The sequence below is a fragment of the Lepisosteus platostomus genome, chromosome 8 (assembly GCF_059453375.1).
Source record: "Lepisosteus platostomus isolate fLepPlt1 chromosome 8, fLepPlt1.hap1, whole genome shotgun sequence".
Taxonomy (NCBI): domain Eukaryota; kingdom Metazoa; phylum Chordata; class Actinopteri; order Semionotiformes; family Lepisosteidae; genus Lepisosteus; species Lepisosteus platostomus.
Genome location: NC_142618.1, coordinates 50,953,610 through 50,975,677, shown reverse-complemented (window position 1 = coordinate 50,975,677; position 22,068 = coordinate 50,953,610). Strand labels below are relative to the sequence as shown.

At 37.8% G+C, this 22,068-nt stretch overlaps 1 protein-coding gene across 4 annotated transcripts in view; it reads right to left on the bottom strand.

Moving 5' to 3' along the window:
* Window positions 1–22,068, bottom strand: part of lmbr1 (limb development membrane protein 1) — a 72,638-nt gene that overhangs the window by 38,109 nt on the left and 12,461 nt on the right. For all 4 annotated transcript variants that reach the window (XM_088643845.1, XM_088643844.1, XM_088643843.1 and 1 more), the window contains exons 5-7: window positions 21,203–21,306; window positions 6,212–6,338; window positions 682–750 (exon numbers count right to left, since the gene is read on the bottom strand). In XM_088643845.1, coding sequence (XP_088499971.1) covers window positions 682–750; window positions 6,212–6,338; window positions 21,203–21,306 — 300 coding nt within the window. The remainder of the gene's footprint in view (window positions 1–681; window positions 751–6,211; window positions 6,339–21,202; window positions 21,307–22,068) is intronic.

Sequence of the window (22,068 nt, the reverse complement as noted above, 5' to 3'; positions counted from 1 at the left end):
CCCAGAAGCAGACATAAATAACAAGCAAGACCCCAAATAAGAATCTTTCGATAAGGCCATTCAATATTGAGCTAACTAAGTTCCACAGGACTAAAAAGATAGTATAACAAAATATTATTTACAGCACACCAAATTATTTTAAATGTTTTTCTTTAAAAGGCTGCCCTGTCTTAAATTGCTTTCTTCCAGATTGACTTCATTCATCTTTGGAAATGTTCCACATCGACCACATTTCTATTATTAGAATAACGTTTCTCAACTACATATTTAATGCACAATCAAAGCAACTATGTAAACGTTTATTAAATAAATAAAACAGAAATACAGCTAACGCAATATCCAAAGCAACAATACAAATAAAAGAACCCTGAAGTTAAGTTCTTCCATTACTTTAGCTTATTAGTCTTATTTGAAGCAGCAACTTCAAACAGACCACCATAAGCAGTAATCTTGCACTATGTAATGTTATTTTAAGTATACAAGTCCAAAGCCACCTCTAATCACAGTCTGTGAACCCAACCCTTTGTATTCCATTTTCCACACCTACTGAAAGGGTTAATGGTTGAGATTTTATTTTATTTTTTTATTCCAAAGGCTTTAAATTCCACTTCAGCACTTACCAAACCCCAAAAAGCTTTGCTTTAAAAAAAGGTTAAAAAGCACTCAAAAAGTCATACTTACACAGAAGCAGTAATCCTCCCATTAATGAAATACAGGAATATAAATAGGGCAAGTAGAACTCCCAAAGGTCTGTGAAAACAGAAGGTTACCTTGTCAGTGCTCTAGATACAAGTATATTGATTGTGTATCATTCATTAGGCTGGGTTCTCAAAGAACACATTTAAGCCAAACAGGACTACAGCAGTTCTTCCCATAGTTTAGTACCAGACACTGTAAAAGAAAGGGAAAGAAGTGTTTGAGAGGCACAGAAAAGTAGAATGTAGTGCACAGCAAAACTAAACATTTGCTCTAACACAGGTGCCAACAGTGTACATGTACTTAATTACCTCCATATGATGCATCAAATATGAAGTCAATTGTAACATTCAGTGCAAAATACTGTATTCTACCAGATTATTGCAAAAAATCATCTGGTTCTTACCAGGGCCTAAAATTAGGTAAATCAAACCTCAGGTGACAAACAACACGTAAAAGATTCCACTATGTCATTATTTAACAAAAAATAAACCAACATGCAGAACCCATGTGTGAAAATCTAAGTACACCCCATGATTCAGTAGCTTGCAGAACCACCTTTAGCAGCAATAACTTGAAGTTATTTCCTGTCTCTCACATCGTTTTGCAGGAATTCTGGCCCCCTCTTCTTTACATCCTTGCTTCAGTTCATTGATGTTGGTGGGCATTCATTTACACGCACAGCTCTCTTAAGCTCCCGCCACAGCATCTCAATGGGGTTGAGGTCTAGACTTTGACGTGACCATTCCAGCATCTTGATTCTTTTCTTTTTCAGCCATTCAACTGTAGATTTGCTGGTGTGCTTGGGAGCATTGTCCTATTGCAGGACCCAATTTCGGCCAAGCTTTAGCTGTCCGAGAGATGGCCTCACATTTGTCTCTAGAATACCGTAGTATAAAGAGGAGTTCATGGTCGACTCGATGACTGCAAGGGGCCCAGGTCCTGTGGCCGCAAAACAAGCCCAAATCATGACCCCTCCACCATTGTGCTTGACGGTTGGTATGAGGTGTTTGTGGCGATACGCTGTGTTTGGTTTTAGCCAAACATGGCATTGTGCGTAATGACCAAACATCTCCACTTTGGTCTCATCTGTCCAAAGGACATTGTTCCAGAAATCTTGTGGTTTGTTCAGATGCAACTTTGCAAACCTAATCTGTGCTGCCATGTTCCTTTTGGGAGAGAAGGGGCTTTCTCCTGGCTGCCCTTCCATGAAAGCCATACTTGTTCAGTCTTTTTCTGATCATACGGTCATGAACTTTGACATTTAACATGTTAACCGAGGCCTCTAGATCCCTAGATGTAGCTCTTGGGTTCTTTGCGATTTCTCTGAGCATTATATGGTCTGACCTTGGGGTGAAATTTGCTGGGACACCCACTCCTGGCAAGATCTTGAATATTTCCGTTTGTAAATAATCCTTCTCAGATTGAGGAGGAGCAACAATTGCTTCTTTTAAGTTTATTGCTGATGTCTTTTCTCCTTGGCATAGTGTTAACACCCACCTGAATGCTCCAGATCACCAAACTGCCAAAAGTTCTGCTTTTATAGAAGTGGTCACACTTCCTGATGATCAACTAACAAAGTACATTAGCTGGCTGCTAATTACCTTAATTCCTATGGAAGCAGTAAGGGTGTACTTAATTTTTCAAACATGGTTTCTTCATTTTGGCTTACTTTTTGTTGAATAAATAATGACATAGTGAAATCTGTCTGACATAGAAGTGTTGTCTGTTATCTGAGGCTAGATTTGTCCAATTATAGAAGTTGGTGAGGACCAGATGATTGTTATTTATGCCCTGATATGTAAAACCATTTAATTGAAAGAGGGTGTTCTTTCACATGACTGTATATTCATTTCAATAAAAGTCTGCATTGAATACAGATTGACACTCCTGTTTTAGTATTGCATGTGTTGTCCTTCTGCTTTTATTACAGCTTTCAGATGTTTATGATAATTCCCCAAAAAGTGCGAGACATCTTGTTGAATCAATAATGCTTATTCTGTTTCCTTCTGCTCAGACAGACTGCATGCACAGTGCCTGGATACAGCTATTCTTAAATCAGTCGAAAGCATTTCTGTGGGATTGAGATGTGGGGATTGTGAAAGCCATTCCAGAATATTTGTCTTTTGATTTCCACAAGAATTCTTGAATTGATTTAACTATTTGCTCTGAGTCCCTGTCTTGCTGTGAAGATAAGCCTTCAGCTTTCAGCCAATGTGCAGCCAGTATCGCTACACTTTATACACTGATCTGAGTCAGGGCTGAACTCATTCACTCCTCAGTTATTTCCATTCAGGACTGGACTCATTCGCTCTTCAACAACGACCAAGTTCTCGTTCATTTGCACTTTAATAACACAAATATTTAAAAACCCTTCAACTCCCTTGATTCCCCCCATATCATGACCGAACAAGCCATAAAGGTTAACTTTTAAAAGGTTTTAAATCTGCTGAAGATTTACATTCTCCAAATAAAACGCCATATATAAATCTGGGTCAATAATAAGGTGAGAAGAAAACTGGGTGTACAAAATAAAAAAAGGAGCACAAAACGGCTTGCGTGTTTTGAGGAGGTTAAAGGGGAAACCACTACTGTACCCTAAAAGGAAAGTCTTCAACCAAGGTGTGCTGCTTCTATCAACATGCAGTACAGTGCACCCTGAGCACCGAATACAAAAATGATACTGAATCCAAACATGTTTGGATGAGCAAGAAAAGCCACAAAAAAAAGGCATGAATGGGTTGGAGTACTAACAACACTATGTGACATCATTTTAAGTGTGAAGAAACTAAAATGGAAATGGATCAGACACGTAGCCAGAAGACCGAACAACCACTTGACCCAGTAAATATCCAATCGAGTCCCGGGAGACAAACTAAAATTTGCAAAAATTGCAAGATTAGATTATTTTACATGAACAAGTTGAACAGCCGAACAAAGATGTGCAAAAAGAAAAGAGCTTGGAACGAACTTTATTCCTCAGTAGGTCAACAAAGGCTGAAGACGTCGATGATGATGATGATGATGATGATAATGACGACAATGGTACCATAGTCCCTTTAGAGGAAAGGTTTTACGTAGTTTTAATCCATCCACACAAATACGTGATAGAATTCTTTAGATCCCTCTTTATAGCTCTTGGCAAGCAGTAGATGACTTTTAACATGCCATAAAAGTGGTTTGTAAAGAGATTTATATGCACCAAAGTCTCTCTTCACGTGTCTTTTGGTATTATATTCACTTACTATTCTGTCCGCTGCCTCAAAACCTTTAAGTCCCTGGTTGTACCTATAATTTTCTTTGGATATCCATTCAGATCTACTGGATTTTGGTAGTCAATCTTTATTAGATACTGCTCTGAGGCCACTTCCATTATGCTCTTTCTGAATATACCCTATCTGCACTGTGCTCCCAATTGTGGATTTGGTTCTATTCATTTTTCCTTCAAATGATGTTGGTAATCACTCTCCCTCTCTTCCAGATATATACTTTAGAACTTATCCTATTTCTGTGCAATGCTTTGTCGATTAATGGATCTTTTATGGAGTTATCCCCATACATTTATTCAACATGTCAGTACTTCTGTCCAGATAAAATCAGTTAACGTTTTACACAGAAAAGTTTTTCAGTTTCTGTACAAAACTGTGTGTATTTGGATCTCTCATTATAGTTTGGGAAGAATGTTTAGTAAGTCTTTGTATTTAAAATTGTCTTGAGTGACTTTTTCTTGCAACTGGATTTTTAGTTATATTATGATTGTACATCAGACGTGCAATAGATAAGATAGCGAATCTTGTGAAGACTTTCTGGCACATTTTTTACATTTTGTTTATCTATTGATGAGATATGGCACACCCCATCTGCCTTTCCTGCTTTTTCACTGCACTCCAATGAAATGTGAAAAAGAATCAAGCGTAATTTTCCTTGGAAGGGCCTGGGTAGTAGGTGGTGACAAAGGGTGAAGTATTTATGCCTCTGTTAAATAAAAACAGGTCTGATGACATGAGGTTGTTATCTTCTCATGCAAGTCGTTAAGCTTCATGGTGGACAACAAGTCACAAGTAACGCCTTGCTCCAAGTCTTTCTTGGGCAGCTGAGTCTCTCTCAATTTAGTCCAGTGAGCAGCTGTAAGAAGTCAGATTAAAAGATCAGATTATCAAATTCAAGGAGACTATTTGGGGAGACTAGACGGGGCGGACCGGTGGCTCTGTGGTTAAGGATCTGCGCCTGTGACTGGAAGGTTGCCGGTTCAAATCCCGCGGCCGGCAGAGGAATCCTACTCTGTTGGGCCCCTGAGCAAGGCCCTTAACCCCAACTGCTCCAGGGGCGCTGTACAATGGCTGACCCTGCGCTCTGACCCCAAGCTTCTCTCCCTGTCTGTGTGTCTGTGTCTCCATGGAGAAAAGCTGGGGTATGTGAAAAGACAAATTCCTAATGCAAGAAATTGTATAGGGCTAATAAAGAAACATTATTATTATTATTATTATTAGTCACATCCTTCAGAAAGAGCACTGGGTGACAACTAAGCGGCTCACCAAGAAAAGAAACTGAGTCAAGCAGACGAACACCAGGGCCCTATGGTCCAGACACTAACAGTCCAAGCCTGTACCATATGTAGCCAACTCTGACCAGACGTCCCCAGTGCTAGGGCTGGGATTAGTCTACCAAGACTCCCTTAGTTTTTGGCAAACAGCAACCGCTGCGACTTGCTAGATCCCTGTAGGCTAACTGTAGACAGAAGTGAGGCTAGGCATTCCTCCAATCAACACTAACGCTCCTGTCAGGCACTGAGGAACTGGCAATGTGTCAAATGATAAATGGCCCTGTAATTGGTCTTGTTGCAGGAACAAGTGTACGTGTCTCACTCTCTAAAAAAGGCTCATTACCACAAGAGCGAGCTTAAAGTAACTGGTGATTCAAAAATAGGGAGCATGTATTTTTTTTTTAAATGGAAGTTTCACAATAAAAAAAAAACAGCAATGGATTCCATGAGGAATTCATTTTAAAAAATTTAATCTGAAAGTATTCCGACATACTCGCGGTCTAAACATAATTCTTTAATATTACTCCTTAAAAACCACTGACTCCCAGACACATTTCACGTCGTGATATGAACAATATAACTTAGGAAAAAAGCTAATTTACTGCAATGGTATACAGTATTTCTGGGGACTACTGGTTTAAAACGGCCTTTAACAAATGCATAAAGGAGAATATTTATATCAAAACCTTAAAAAAGCTGACAGTGCATATAAACCTCAACTGGTAGTCCATTATGCAAAAAATGTGGGTACGACAGTAAAATGTATATTACAATTAAGTTATTGTCATAAGTAAACTGCCAATGTAGTTTACAGGGAAATGCTATGACTGTATATATAAAGCAGCACTGGTGTGAGAGCGAGCTCTTCAAACAGTGAGCTCTCACACAGGAGCTCAAACAGTTCATCTTTCAATGTTGCAGGAGACTCATAAAATAAGAAGAGCAATAAAAGAGCCAAACCAACACACTTACCATATAATGATTCCATACTGGCTGCGTCATTGTCGATCAGTGCTGAAGCTACCCACACAATTCCCAAAATCAGCAACCCAAGCAGGAACAGCATCACAAAGGTTTCCAAAATGCGAGCTTTAATGCCCTAAGAAAACAAATGAAAACAACCTTTTAACTTCATAAATAAAACCAAAGACCAGCTGCATGAAGAGATCTTTGCCAGGGTTAACCACAGCAGAAGTGACATATCGGTCATGCGTCTCATACGCAACACCGATAAAGTAGATCACAACACGGAAAGCATTGGCCCATATACCATTCAAAACTGCACCCCAGAACACAGTAGAATTCACGATTGACATTGGATACATAAACACAATGAAACCAAGTCTTAGTAATTGATTTTGTTACAGTTGCCATAAGCCTGTGAAGAAAACTGAATTAATGTACATTGCTCCTGTATGTACTTTAGTCACCCTCAGTGAAACAAAAGACTCAATTTTTCTTTCATCTTTAGGTGACTCAGTATGTCTTGTAAAACTAAAACTAGTGTTTCTCCAGTTTGGACAATAACCGCTGGGGCTTATTAAAAAGTAACATTTCATTCTATGGAACTACCACATAATTAAGACAAGTCATGTTGCACCGTCACTTAAAAAATAATATTTAGACAATCATTTAGATATTTCCATATACATTTAGATTAATACTTCACATAAACATTTTAGGATCAGAAATGTATCAAAAATATTTTGATTATCACAATCCATTAAAATTACTTAAAAACAGAAGCAAATTCTACATCGTTGTAATCTATGGTAGATCAGTCTCTTCATCTGGGTCAGGCTTACTGTTGGTTCAAGTGCTTTAAGTGCCAAATCCACAGATCTTTAAAATAAAATCATCGCTGACAAGAATCTAAATTCACCGCAGAAATAATATAAAAACACAAATATATATGCATGAATATACTTACACCTATAAGCATACAAACTAAAATAGAAATAATGATTTGAACATGAATAGACTCATTTATATACTGTGTATATACACACACACATAGATATACAGAAGTATACATGCATAAAAAATAACATTTGGTTAGCTGGTTTGTTCCAATATGGCAGTAAGTGGTTTTCAAACCCTCTATTTACGTTTGAACTCTAGTACTCTCAATGTAACAGGTAACAGTTCCAAGTTCAAGTGGTTTGGCTCGGTCCCTGGGACAGTGGCCAGTAGCTTTATTATGAAGGTTTCAAAGGTTTCTTCACAAAAAGCCACTCTATCTGCTTTTCTCAAATGACGTACACAAAACTCCCAGGTCTAGGTCAAAGACAAATGAAATCACATCAATAGCATTTGTTTATTTATCCCCTCCCCAGTTTACAGTGCAATAAAGAAATGCTACCAGGATGTGACTCATAAAAAGCAAAGGTCTCAATTTAACCAGGGCTCTGATGAAAGCGAGTATCACTTTACACTCATTCGAAAAAGGTAAGGAAAAGCCTTTATTTATGAAGCATCTCAGTTCCTCCACAGAACTCGCTGTGTGGGCATTTTTACATTTTTGAGATACAGTGAGGGGGCAAAGACTTTGAAGGCATGGCAATCCATTGTAAGCACTGCAGAACAAATGACCAAAAATCACAGAGAGAATTTGCAATTAACTAATTAGCTATCCACCTGCTTTTGCAGTCCTGCTGTGGAAGCGTACCATGAATTTGCAAAGCAATAAAGACAGGGAGACGTCCATTCAACGTCTTGCCTTCAGTACTCCTGGGCCATTTGTCGAAATTTAGTACCATTTTCCTTTGTCATCTGTGTGGGCAGGCAAAATACCACCGCCAGTGCATTCTTTAGGTGCATTCAAATTCGGCGCAGCTGTGCCAGCACAATACTTCATAACGCAAGCAACACGGCAAAGACCCACAAGTCACAGGTAACTCGTCGTAAAGAAAGGAGAGCGGAAAAGAATGAAGAAAAGGGAAAAGGGGGGCCTCTCGAGTGCCACAGTCAGTGAAGGCTCTTGTGTGCAGAGCAGTTTGAGTAGTTGGCTCGAGTCTGAGCTCTGCTGGCATGCTAGTATTGATGACATTGAAAATTGCATCTCGCAGATATAGGACAGTTTTTGCTGAATCAGCCTGCAACCCCTCCACCACTCCACCCACTTGAGCCCCCCACCCCATGCCTTTGTTTTCGACATGATTGCCCCTATGTGCACATCACAAATTATGAGCATAATCACTCGAACATACAACTTTATGGTGAGAAAACAAAATTAAACCGTTCTTTTCATTCTGTTGTATGGCCCTGAGCAAATCTGTACAAGTCAGTCAACTAGGACCAGATGCCTTACTTTCATTTTTAACTAAATGCTGATGCATTGGATTATATTAAAACCTAAAGTAACAAGCACTAGCTACAGCACTTCTTATTTTGCTTAGTATTCGGAAATCCTAGAATTCCCCTTATTTTGCTACCAAAGCTCAAGTATTTACTACGGTAGCGCTGTTAAACCATTAAGAGTTGTTCTGCAGCTACCATGCACAGAACGGTAGAGTAACACACAATTCTTTATACCTGGGATAAAACTTTGTTTTAGTAAGCACCAGCAGCCCCTATGAGTCTGCAGTATTGTCAGTAAGGAATGCATCCATCCCACAGCTCTCCTCTTCTGTATCATTTGTAAATTGCTAAACAGATCTACAGCAGGAATGCCGGAAGAGAGCCTACAGTCTTACTAGTGTAGGGCTTGGAGCTGTGGACTATGCTGATTCTCAATTGGTGAATGCAGACAAACTAATCATCCGTCATAATGTTAATAATCTGATTATTAATATGCTTAGCAGACATATGCAGGATGACTTACAAAGTGTACACAGAAAAACCTTAAGTCTAGAATATGTGCATTTCATTTTGATTTACTTGTATTACTTGCCCCTAAATCTCATTCGTGTCCTCTTTTATAGACAAATGCAAGGATTAGTAGAAACAAAATATAAAATGACATAACTGGGATCACAGATAATGATAAAGATTAATGTAGCATCAATGGATACACTGTTCCAGAGAAACAGAAAGGACAGGAGTTGTAGCACTACACAGCATAAAGGGCATTCAGGCTCAGGAACTAAACCTACTGGAATCAAGAAGCTCTAAATTTATTTGGGTCAGACTTGACAAAAATATTTATAAACAGTGTTAGCAGTGTGCAATAGCCCACCAAATGCACATGGTGATTATAATTTAACACTGTACATCAAAATTGAGAATTTTAAGTTCAAAAGGTAGAAGTCATTTTTATGGGAGACTTGAACTTTCCACACACAGACAGGGGAAAACCTAAAGGGATGTCAGCAGCACAAACCAAAGTGACAAACATGGTTAATGACTATTTTTTTACTCAGTCACCTAAAAGAGGGAATGACTATATTGATCACATTTGCAAACAATCTACACAAATTTAGGTAAACAAAGTAAAGATAAGCATTAGGGAAATGTGATCATAATATGCATATGCTTTGATGTATATTTTATAACTGTCCAAAGTCCAAACCAAAAGTTTCCAATTTCAAGGAAGCAAATTTCAAAGGAATAAAACACAGTTTAACAGAAGTAGAATGGGGCTGGATAGAGTATAGTTGATAACACTTTTAAAAAAGATTTTGCATGAACCACCAATCGGACTTATCCCAAGAGTAAAGCATAAGATAAAACATCAAAAGTTTTAACAAATCATTAAGGAAAAACAACGTAAAAGAAATAATTTTATGCAACTAAAAAACAACAGGATCCACTTAAAGAAAAGGAGTATAATAAATTCTGAGAACAAGTAAAAAACAGATTTATTATAAAGACCAAAAGAGAAAAAATAAAGATCTTCCAGTACCACAGCAATAGAAAAAGAACAACTGAGGATCATATAAAATGTATCCAGGACAACATTGAAAACATCTAGACAATGAAGGGGAAATATCTCACCCAGGTGTTCACTGCGAAAGAAGTCAATATTATTCCTCAAGCAGTGGAAGAACAAAACTTCTATATTGGACACTAACATAGAGAAGGCAGAAGTGTTCTGGTTACTAACAGCACTGAAGATTTATAAATGAAATAATAGAACAAGCAACTCAACCATGCTGTTAAAGCACCTATCATACCCTCGATTCCTTCGAGACCCAGATGGGCAAGATCCTTGGGTCAATTAGCTACTAACTACCACATTAATATATGGGCCAAATGGCCGCCTCTTGCATGTTCATGTTCTTATGTTCTCTTCACAAAACATCACAATTAATAGACAATCACGCTACCACAACTAATTTTTTTACGCACATGAAGGCAATTCAGATAAATTCTTGCGATTCAGTATCAGAACAGTCACTCAATATCAGCAGGAAAGAAAATGGAATAATAAAAAAATCCTTAAAGACCATTTAATTACAAAAAATACCTCAAATGGTCACATTTTCAGGTTAACCAAGTTTGAAAGTCTGTAAGTTTCCAAGTTCAGGCTTCTACAGAACTTTCTACTACAGCTGCACTAGTCCTTGATTTTTTTTTCTCCCTCAAGGAAGCTGTGAATTAGCATTTGTACAGTATGATGTACCCTATATACCGACAATTCACAGACTGCTTTTCAGAATTTAAATTTACTTAATTTCTTTTGCCCTCCTATCTGCTGTACAGTATAACTGTGGACTGTGGAAAAAACACAAACGCAAACCACACTGACACTGATATTTCAATTAGGCGCAAGTAATCTGTCTGCTGCTAAGCTGCAGAGTGAAAGCATGTTTCACAGCCATCTTGCAAAATGTTTGTTCTATGTATCTTGTTTCAATTTCCTTTTTTTTTTTTATTTAGATTACAAACAGATCTGGTTAAACAGGCATGCAGCCCATTTAGCAGTCCCGCTTCAGTGACTGAAAGTGTTGGCAGCTTTGTCGCGACATGTAAAAAGTGAGGGGAAATAAAATAATTCTTGCCATATTAAAATGAGCATCTATTCCCTGCCAAAACACTTACACCTTCAAGTTTTTCCTTGTGGTACTTCTGCGCGCAAGCCTCCGACGATCGGCTGCAGCAAGCCAGATGTCTTTTAGTGTACCTCGTTGTGTGGTTTCTCTTTTGTCATAGCTACAGTATATTCCATGTCAAGGTTCATTTTAATCTGGCAGGGCCCTGTAAACACGCTGCCCAGTACCGTGCCAAACCAGTAGCTTTAACTGACCGAATCATTCATCCAAGGGGCTGACTGCAGCATGTCGTTTTGATTTCACTTTAGATTAAATGCAGGCCTCCCATCTGTTTATGATTAGAACATGTTAAATGTGGTCATGTAATAATTATACAAACATGAGCTACAGTAATTTCAGTTTCCTCTTAAAACCACCAGGTGTTGAATAAGGGGGGGGGGGGACACTACAGCATTCAGAAAATGCCTATTATAAAAATAAAAAATTGGGTTTATCAAAGCATTAGACACGTTCCAAACACTGGAGAAGATAACCCAGAATTCCTCTTATCTTACTAACATGGCTCTGCCACTGTTAATCAAATTTCATTTTGATTGGGCAGCTCTGAAACAGACAGGCAGCAGGGATACGGACAGCAAGTCACCAGCACACTCTCAGACAGAAACGTTTTAAACCTCCCAGTGGAGGGACGCTGCATGAAAAAAAAACTGTATTGACCTTGTCCACTGGGTCCAAAACCTACCTCATAAAAGAGCATCACATCAAGTTTTAATAAGCATGAAAACGAATGACCCTGATATATGTGCAGCACTTCCCCTGGGTACCTACTGTACAGAGGTTAGTGGGGAAAAGAGCTGAAGAACTTGGAATCAAAGGGCACACCAAGAGGTTAATTCTTCTACTGTAGAGTAAGTAATGGGCAAATCACCAAACCCCTGCTTTTCAGTCAAGATTATGCTATAGAGCATTTAAAACAAAGACAACATACATTAAATAAAAACAAAGGAAAACAATGACACAGAAATAAAGAGGATAAGGCCTCTAACTGTGGCCCTGGAGTTTCCCCAGTAACTCAACTGTCATAAATGAATAAAGCAATTTTTTAAAATGTGTATATCAGTCGTTGACTAACGACAAAACCTAAATTAGGCACGATGGGATGAGGATTAAATACATTAAACTTTCTAAAACACTAAAATCAGTCCCTTCCATGAGCCACATCTAAAACGAAGAAACACTTAAGGGAGGCACAAACACAGCTGTGGGGTGTGGCATTCTGTGCTATTATATAAACTTCAGTCATCTGTTGCCATCAAAATAAATTTCCTATAAAAATTATAACACACAGATTTCGCTTAATGACTTGCTATCAAACAACTATATTTTTATTAAAACTTATATGCACCCATATAACAGACATTACTGCTGTGTAGCAAAGGCCAAATACATAAACCCATATAGCCATGATTCAAATTGTCAGTGGATTTAAACATTTTATAAATGCATTTAAAAATTAAAAATAAAACCTTCAAAGAAATGAACAATTTCAAAGAATACTCTGCAATACTAGTTGGAGTAACCAGCAAATTTCATGTGATAATTTACTGCAAAGGTATACTGTACAGATACTTTCACACAGAAAATTCTAGCACAGTGCGATTGGCAAAGTCGACAGAGCCCTCATGTGGTTAGTCAATAGACTGTTAGCTTTAAAGACAGATAAATGTCATAAAGCTGCAGGTACTGTAAAACAGAAGCTAGAGCTATGTTATCAATATCCTATTGAGCTTCAGCTTCCTGAATTAAGTTTATTTCATTCATTTATTTAACTCAATACATTTATTCATAGCACATTGTCCAAATTATAAACATTCAAAAGCAACAGAAAACCTTTGCAAACATATACAAGGCACCCTGGCAGCATTAAGAATTACAGTGCTATTAAATTATTACACAATCACTTTCTGAAACACAGTATTATGAAAGTCCGTGCTTAGGTGGAAACGTGGTATCTGTACTAAAATAAACACCTTGGAAAAAGTAGTTAAAAAACAAAGCCTTTTAAACAACTCTTCTGCATTCTTATATGTGCTAATCTAGGCTAGATATTTGAACTATATTTTTTATAAACAGTAAAGAAGTTTTCTGCCACATCCATCCATTCTATATAGAGGTATAAAAAAAATACCTCTATGTAGACATAACCTCTGCAAAAGTACCAGTACCAGACATAACCTCTGAAAAAAGCCCTGCATTCACACATAATGTGCTAGAATTCAGAATGCTACAATGTACAACGAGTTAATAAAGTTTCTATTCTTGCCACTTTGTGTCCACCTTTGCTAAATATAGAAGTTATGAAATATTTAAGATCTTCCCAATTCTGAGCTTTTTTTCCATTTCCCACATGCTGCTTAAGCATAATGCTGGCTGGAGCTATCAAGCCTTCTACTTCCAAGAAATATTCTGTGTCCTTGCCAAACAGAAGTGCTCATTCTTTGAGAGATTATGCCACCATTTGGAATTTATTTCCCACAGGAGCCAGAGATTCTCATCCAAAAAGTATCCCCATAGGAAATCCCAGACATTTCAGCCTGTTAGGCTTAAAAAAGATTGTTGATACTTCATAATGGGCTGTGGTAAACCAGCAAACATCTATGACTTACTACTGATTGGGGTGTGAAAGACAGGGGAACATAAGAAAGTTACTATTAGGGCCTAATGGCAGACAAAAGACTAAACTCGCATTTTGTGTGTTGTACCCCAAATAAGCATATATACTTTGGAAGATCTGTATATAAAAGACAAAAGTTAAAGCAAAAAGTGAAAGACAAATTAATGACAAGTACAAGCCACCCAGCTTAATAGTGCTTGTATCCTTCGTATTCACTAAGTGGCTTGTGTACAACATGAGGCTTAGTGTAGATCCCAGCATCTCAACCTCAACTATTTGTCTTGGTTACCAAGATTACTTTATCCAGTCTATTTATCATTTTCAGAAAAGTATAACTATTCCATAAGGATCAGCATAACTATGACAACATATTTTGGTTTATCAGAGAAACAATATCTGTGAAAAGAAAACCTCAAATTTTATGGACACTGTTATACATACTGTATATATAAAATATATCTACATTGATTAAAACACAAAAGAAACATTTTTGGAGACAACTTTGGTCTTTTAGCTTTGCATTCTGTATGAAGGCTCTTAGACTTCACCGATACTTGTGCTGCAGTGCAGTTTTCAATATAACAGACAGACTGACAGTATCTAAAAACCAACTATACATTGTACATAGCCTGCATTTGTTGTATTTTGCCAGCTTTACAACGATTTAGTCTGGGAATGAACCCAGTTGGGAAAGGGAATTTATGTTCTTATTTAAGAGGTTTGGGTAGCATCTCAAAAGAAATACCTGAATAAAATCCAATTAATACAACAATAAACAATAAGAATAAAGTGCCCTTGCATCCTTTGTCGTCAGGGAAAAAAAAAAGGATTTGGGCAATTATAAAATAAGGGAGAACAAATGGACCTGAAAGAGAAAGACCTCAGAAATGTCATAATATAACAATTGATAATATATCCCTGGGCACTGGCTTGTCATTAAAGAAGGGTGTCTTATTTTGTCTGCATCTCTAGGGCATGCTTGGGGCTGGATCAGATGCTGTGTGAGACAGAACGAGACTCAGCTCCCAACTACTCAAGGCTGTGGACAAGCTCTTACCACCATTAATCAGCGGCAGGTCAGCGCATAGCCTAGAAATCAGCCGACTGCTCATCCCTGCCTTAATAGCCAAGAGCAGGAGCTGAAGGGTCCCAAGGGAGGCTTTCCCATTGCTTCAGCTTGTGCATTTACTTTAGTTAAAGACGCACCAGATGTCAGGCCAACTTATTAGTATATCCTTCAGCTGAGGCAGTGCTGCACTGTGTCAGAGACAGAAAGCAGAAGGCTGCAACTCACAATAAAGCAGCAGAGTAAATGACACTCTGATGGCAGATGGTAAATATTGCTTTACATAATTTAAAGCTTGTAATACCTTGGCCGCAAAACACTGCCATAAAAATTACGTTCCACTAGCCTCCTCCTTTTTTTTTTTAACAATGTTCTTTCCAAAATAAAATGAGACACTTCCAAGCCATCAAAGCTAATATATTACATTCATGGTTTAAAATAAAAGGATTTATGGCAAGGAAGCAGCTTCAGTACTTTTGAAGTTGCTCCCTTCTCTTTTCTACCGTGGATGTCCCTGTTTCCAATTACCGATATGTGTTAGAACGATAAGCTCTTGCAAAGAGGCCAGTGCTAGCTACCAGTATTTCGCAAGGTGTTATTTAAAAAAAAAAAGGGATGTTTGGATATTTTGATTGTTTTTACTCTTTTGGAATTGGATTAAAGATCCATACACACTGTGGGGCAAAACATATCGTGCTTATCGAAATTAAACGCATTGAACAAAAAAAAAAAATCTCATTTCTATCCTAAGCCCCAAGCTTTAGGGAGAAGAAAAATTGAAACTTTTCCCATGAATAAGAAAAATGTTACATTTTTGTATGGAAAAACAAATAAATTGCGCCGTTGGTTCCGCAGAACTGCAGTACTGAAAAGAGGACAATGAAGGAGAAGACAATGCTATCTTTTGTTTATCAATTCAGAAATGAGACTTTGTAAAACTTTAAACACTGAATTAAAACGGGAAAGGTAAAAATAAAACTTGCAGATATTGTGATCACCTTCTGTATCACAGATTCAATATGAGCCCATGAAACGGCTCAGTCTCTAAATCCCATCTGGAGCACAGATTATTGTACAACTCATATTGCAGACCAGAGATAACTGGCTCAAATATGGAATAATGCTCATGAGGAAACTGACCAGGACACCCAAAGAACACAACTGACTAGATGATCACCGAGGTGTTGCAAGGATTAAAAGACAACTAGGGTTTCGCCATCTTTTTCTATAAAAAGAGGCCACTGAACTTTTCAATGAGACCTGCACCAATCCTCAATCGGACACTGAGCTCTTCTACATGAGCTACGGGATTGAGATGTGAAAAAAAGAAGCAGATCTATACACGGACAGTTTCTCCCTTGGGAATCGGGCTCTGCGAGGAATTCCTTTGCACACCAGTCACTCGCAGATTATAAAAATTCTTTAAACTTACAGCAATATACTTTGATTCAAAGAAAGGGAACAAAAATCCCCAAAACACAAAAATTCTTAACACACTAATACGTTTCTATGGTAATCAATGTTCAAACATAGCTTTGCCGAGACATTCCGACCTTTAGCAAGGTATGTAAACATCACTTTAGGTACTTGTCCCCACCCCAAGAAAAGGCCTGGGAAAAAAATGTCTGCATGTGCAGCACATTTTAAATAAATATCAAGCCTATTGTGCTCTCCCAACAAAGAGGGTATCTTAGTAACGTTAAAATAAGGTTTACTCAGTAAGACACAGACTGCTATAAGCACACTTCCTGTCATCTCAGGAAGATCGATTGATGGAAGCATTTTAAAACAGTTTAAAACTTGTGCCCATGGACAAAGTGCAAATGCCTTCTTTTGGGTCATAGTTAAGGGGTGTCAGGTTATGACCTCTGCTGACTTTACAGGAAATTGAAATTAAAGTAAGAAGACCAGCTTTTATTCAGAGACCTGTCTATATTGCCCACATGAAACAAGGTAACCCTCAAGCTGTACTGAAGGAATCAGAGGGAGGGGTGGTCTTTCAAGAAATGTCCAGACAGATGCTGCAGTTTTTGTTAAAACCTTTTTTTTCCCCCCCAATTAAAATTTCCTCACTACCTACTATTTGGAGACTCCAATGCATGTTCACCATTCCTTAGGCTGAAATTGCTGAAGCCCAGTCAGGGGAAGGAAGTATCCTACAGGCAAAAGCAGAACTGGGGAAATGCAGGGATACAGGTACATTTGTGGGAACAAAACTATATATAGTTATATATAGAGGCTATATATCAATAGGTTCACTGCCCTGCTTGTACCTTGCTTTTCCTTGCTCATTTTGCCAAGGAAGAGCAAAATAAATGAACTGCCATTTAACCAACTACAGCTAACATGACTACATTTAGTGCACTACTGAGTAAGATTAAGATAGTGTTGTTATAAAAACCAGGATGCAGCAGAGTGAGCCTTATCCTAGCATGTTCTGAGCCAGTGGAGAATTTGAAAAAGTTGTTAGTGGATTCGAATGAAGAATCCCTGTTGAGATGTTCTGATGCTTGCGAGAGGTGTGCAGGAAAAATACTAACAAAGTCAACAGAGACCTCGTGTGGTAAGATGACAAACTGTGGGCATAGAAGACAGATACATCTAGAAGGGCAGGACTCTTTGGTCCAAATACAAGTAACCAAGCTTGTATTATTTAAGAGTCTGAAAGCTGCTCAGATGGCGAAACGGATTGGAAAGTGTGGCATCTCAAATAATTCACAATATATCCTAAACGTCTTTTGTTATTCAAGTAGGGAGCTGCCTCAGCATGCATAGGCTGCAACGGAACAAGTAAAGGTTCATTCCATGCTGAAAAGAGAAGAAAATAAACAACGTTTTGGCTGTGGGAGTTCATCCATCCACCATCTAACCGATCACTGTTTTGATCCGATACAAGGTTATAGGGGAGCAGAAGCTTATCCTGCCTTATGCCCATTGCTTGCCGGGATACATCCTGGATGGGACACCCAGACACAAACACACGAAAGGGCCAATTTTCCCAGAATCCAAATAACTTACCAGTATGTCTCTGGACTGGGGAAAGGAAACTGGAGCACCCGGTGAATAAGCATGCAACCATGGGGAGAACCTACAGATTCCACACAGATAGCACCCCAGGTCCAGAAGTCTACCCAGGGCTCCACTGCTGTGAGGTAAGCAATCCTAAACACTGCGCCATTGTGACACCTAATGTTGGTATTACCAAGTCATTCCCAGGACAAATGGAAATAGACCAATTCATGTCTTTATAAATGTGTCCGATGGGTGAGAATAAGACATTGTTAAGATGTTCTGAAGCTTGCCACAGCTGTACAAAAAAACTGGGAAACGGATAAGGTTTTTTGTTTGGAAGTGAACTGTGCAATTCTGACTTTGGCACCAATAAATTCCAAAACCAAACAATGGAAGACTGAGACTTTAATTTTATACCGCAAATAATGATTCTACAATATTCCTAAAATACATCAACTAGCTCAGACCATGAAAGACTCCAGGAAAAAAAAAGGGTTACACATACTACCACAAAGCTGTACAGCAGATTAGTTAATGGCCACTTTTCACTTTACACAAAACAAAATTAAACTGAGTTCTACACAACAACCAATGTGGTTATGAATAGATTACATGGGAAACGTATTCGTGCGACAAAATGTACAGAGGGTATTGCACAGATTTAGATTGTGTGGGGGAAAAAGTAATTGGTTAGCAATTTGTTTATTTACCCAGTAAATAATTATTTAAACCCCAGAAAGTGGATTACAAAATACATTTTATACTAATATTAAAAGTCTGAAAACAATTATGAATGCAATTTAAAAGGATTAAAAAAAATACAGAAATGCAAGTAAATATTTACTCTAAAAGAATTTAAGGAAAGCAAAAAGTGAGGACACCAAGCAAAATAAAGAGATGGGATTTGAAATGGGACTCGGGAGAGAGAAAAAAAAAAAGGATAAAATATTTTAAAATGGTCCTGATTGAATCCAAATTGGTGCGATCCTAGAGATGCTTTAACTTTCCCCCTTCTTCTCTTTGTTTTCTTAAGTAACAAGACATCAAATGCAAGAGGAAAAAGTCCAGAGCTAAAGAAAAATTCTATGACAGAAGGCAGCAACTGGAAACTACAAGGTACCTTTGGACAACCATTGGTACTAGACTAATTTCATGCTATAAATACTTAAATCGACCCTTTATGTAATGTTAATATCCTTCAAAGTTTCAGCAGGGTGCTTTCCTCATCTCTGCACAGTTACACGATTTCCTCTGGACTCACAAATACCTGAACGTGCAACTAACATAAAGCAGCACTTCCTTCCAACAAATTTATGGATGATCAGTAGCAAAGAACAGTTGCAGCAAAATGAAAGAGTACAAAGATGTAAAGTGACAGAAGCCGGCTCTAACTTCCTACCGATTTTGGCCATTCCTTTATTACTCAGCCACGCCAACCCCCAGTACAAATTAGTTGCAGAAAAGGTCATCTGGTCATAAAATACAGTACAGAGTAATTTTTATGTAAGTTTGCCAACAGGGACATAAACCAGGACCATTTCAAACTGTGACTCAGGATAGAAGTGTATTTAAAAAAAGATCTTTGTTCAGAGTCTATTGTGCTGTCGTGTTGTTTGGCTTTATGGATCTTTTGAGCACCAGATCTGGCTAATTAATTAAATAAGGAAGTTACCTCATTTTTTCTTTTTTTTTTTTTTTGCTTTACCGCTTTATTATTAGACTCTCCTTTTGAAGTTTTTTTAGGGGATTTGGACTCTTAAATCACATGGACACTGCTCTCGTGTTGAACATTTTGCAGCGTCTGGATAATTTAAATAATAGGTCAGGATGTGGCTGCTTGGACGAGCAACTTGATGTTTCATGTTAAGTTAATCGCAGATTGGTGTCAGCCAAGGGGCATACGAAGACGGCACCTGTTTCACTCACTGGTTCTGTTCCTTACAGCTTTTAACTGCTTAAAGAATTTAAACATTTCTCCTTTTTCTTCTATTGCTGTTGTGATATTTCTAGTCTATGCAAATTCCATCTAATTCATCATCTAGCTCAGAAATATTAAAAAATGAAATGACTTATGAAATGCTTTTAAAAAAAAATGTAAGAGTACAATTTTCAGTGATATGATTTTCTGCTGGGGCACAATTCAAACAGCCTTGTATAAAGAGCGCTTTTACAGCTAACTAGATAATGCAGACAAATGGGTCATGAAATCCATCTACTGCAGAGCTAGGAAACTCAGGACAGGCACAAATGGGACCCTGGCACCAGATGGCACCTATATTTTGTGGCCATTAGAGACATGAGCAACCCAGCATGGCAAAACTGTGACACTGAGCTGATATTGCACCCTCTGATGTTTATCAGATTTCAAATAAGTTGTAGTTTTTAAAATACGATTGTCTGAGCAGGCCAACCAATATAAGCACCCTAAACGTCCATTGCTCTATCCAATTAAAGAGGCTGTATTGAGTATTAATACAAACTATGCCCACTGCTCCATTCTTGATCAGTTTCTGTTGTCTTCCTAAAACACATCGTTCAAGAACGCTCCTTTAAGCCCGACACTTGCAGCTTATCATCAGCACTGCAGATGAACCCTTAACATTATTCTCGTGAATTCTCAAGCCATGAAACTACTGCTTTTCTTTTCATATAATCAGTTGTTCTACTGTGGTATGAGTCATATGACCCACTCTGCACTTTCGATGTTTTCATTCGTTTATGTTGTACCATTAGCTTTATTATCCACTTCTGCATCATTGAAATTAGCTGCTTAGAAATGTGTGATGCATCATTGTACTTACAGTGACAATTTTACACCAGTCATATCAGATACAAATAGTTACTAGATAAAATGACAACAGTTATAAGCAACAAAATATCTGACCTATTCCTTGAGTGGTAAAAACATGACAGGCAAAACTCTGCCAGTGCTTAACCTCCACCCACACTATGGCTAAAATAATTGTAAAATGTTTTTAGAGGCATAGAGAAAAGAGTGTGCCTACTTTGGGAACTGCATTCTTTTAGAATTTAAGATGTATATAATTGTATAGGGAAACATCCTAAGAAAGGTAAATGATACAATAAGGTAGTTATTAGGGTAGTAAAGCAAACTCTTATACATTATTAAATATACTATTTTTATTAGCAATCTTTTTAATATTGCTAAGAAACAGTTCAGATAGTGGCCCCGTTACATCCAGACGATTCGAAAAAAAAAAAAATTAAGAAGAACATTGCAGAAAACGGTAAGTATAAAAAATAAGGCTGTCCTGTACCTTTTTTGATCCAGCAAATCCTTCTGACTCCAGAAAGAAATAGGCAAACGGCATTAGCATGAACAGACATAAGTTGGAGAACAAAGACATCAGATTCCACAGGCCTGCAACAAAACAAAAAATTAAAAGAATGAGAACAGAGAAAGCAACAGAGTGGTAAAGAAGATTACTAAAACTGCAATGCACTCAACTTCCTAAACAATATTTGACAGATTCATAAAGATAACTGTATGCTAAACCAAAGAAATTAAACAAATCCATAGATTTTAATTGTCACAAACTTAATGACCAAGTACATCAAAATATTCATAAATATAAATAGATATCGAAGCTGTACATTACATCGAAATAAATGTGCTGGTTATGCATCGCATACATTTTTGGATGTTCACGTTCAACTATCATATGAGAGAATGAGTCACACTAAGAGAATATTTTGATATTTTAATCAGCTAATGCTGAATTTGTTCTATGGTCATGTTCGGAACAGAACTGGATTCACAAAAATCCTTAAAGGGTTGTACATTGATGCCATCTAGTGGTAAACTAAACCGATTCCCTGAATGTTCAGAAATAAAAACCTAATACATCCTTCATTTTATTATCAATCTGTGGAAACAGATAATACACCTAGAAGCTATCCTGGGGTCAAAATTCTTAAGAATGGAAAGGAAACAGATGAGAGAAGGCAAGCCAACGTCTCCTTGGCCGTTTAGTTTCTAGAAGCTAATCGATTCAAGGATCTTTTCTCAGTTTTATGCGCACTTCTCTAATTTTTCACTGAATAAAACCTAAGTCAACTGCATTCATCCGTTCAGGACTGGAGCACACTGCACAACAAAGCTCATTCCAAGATGTTTCTAGTA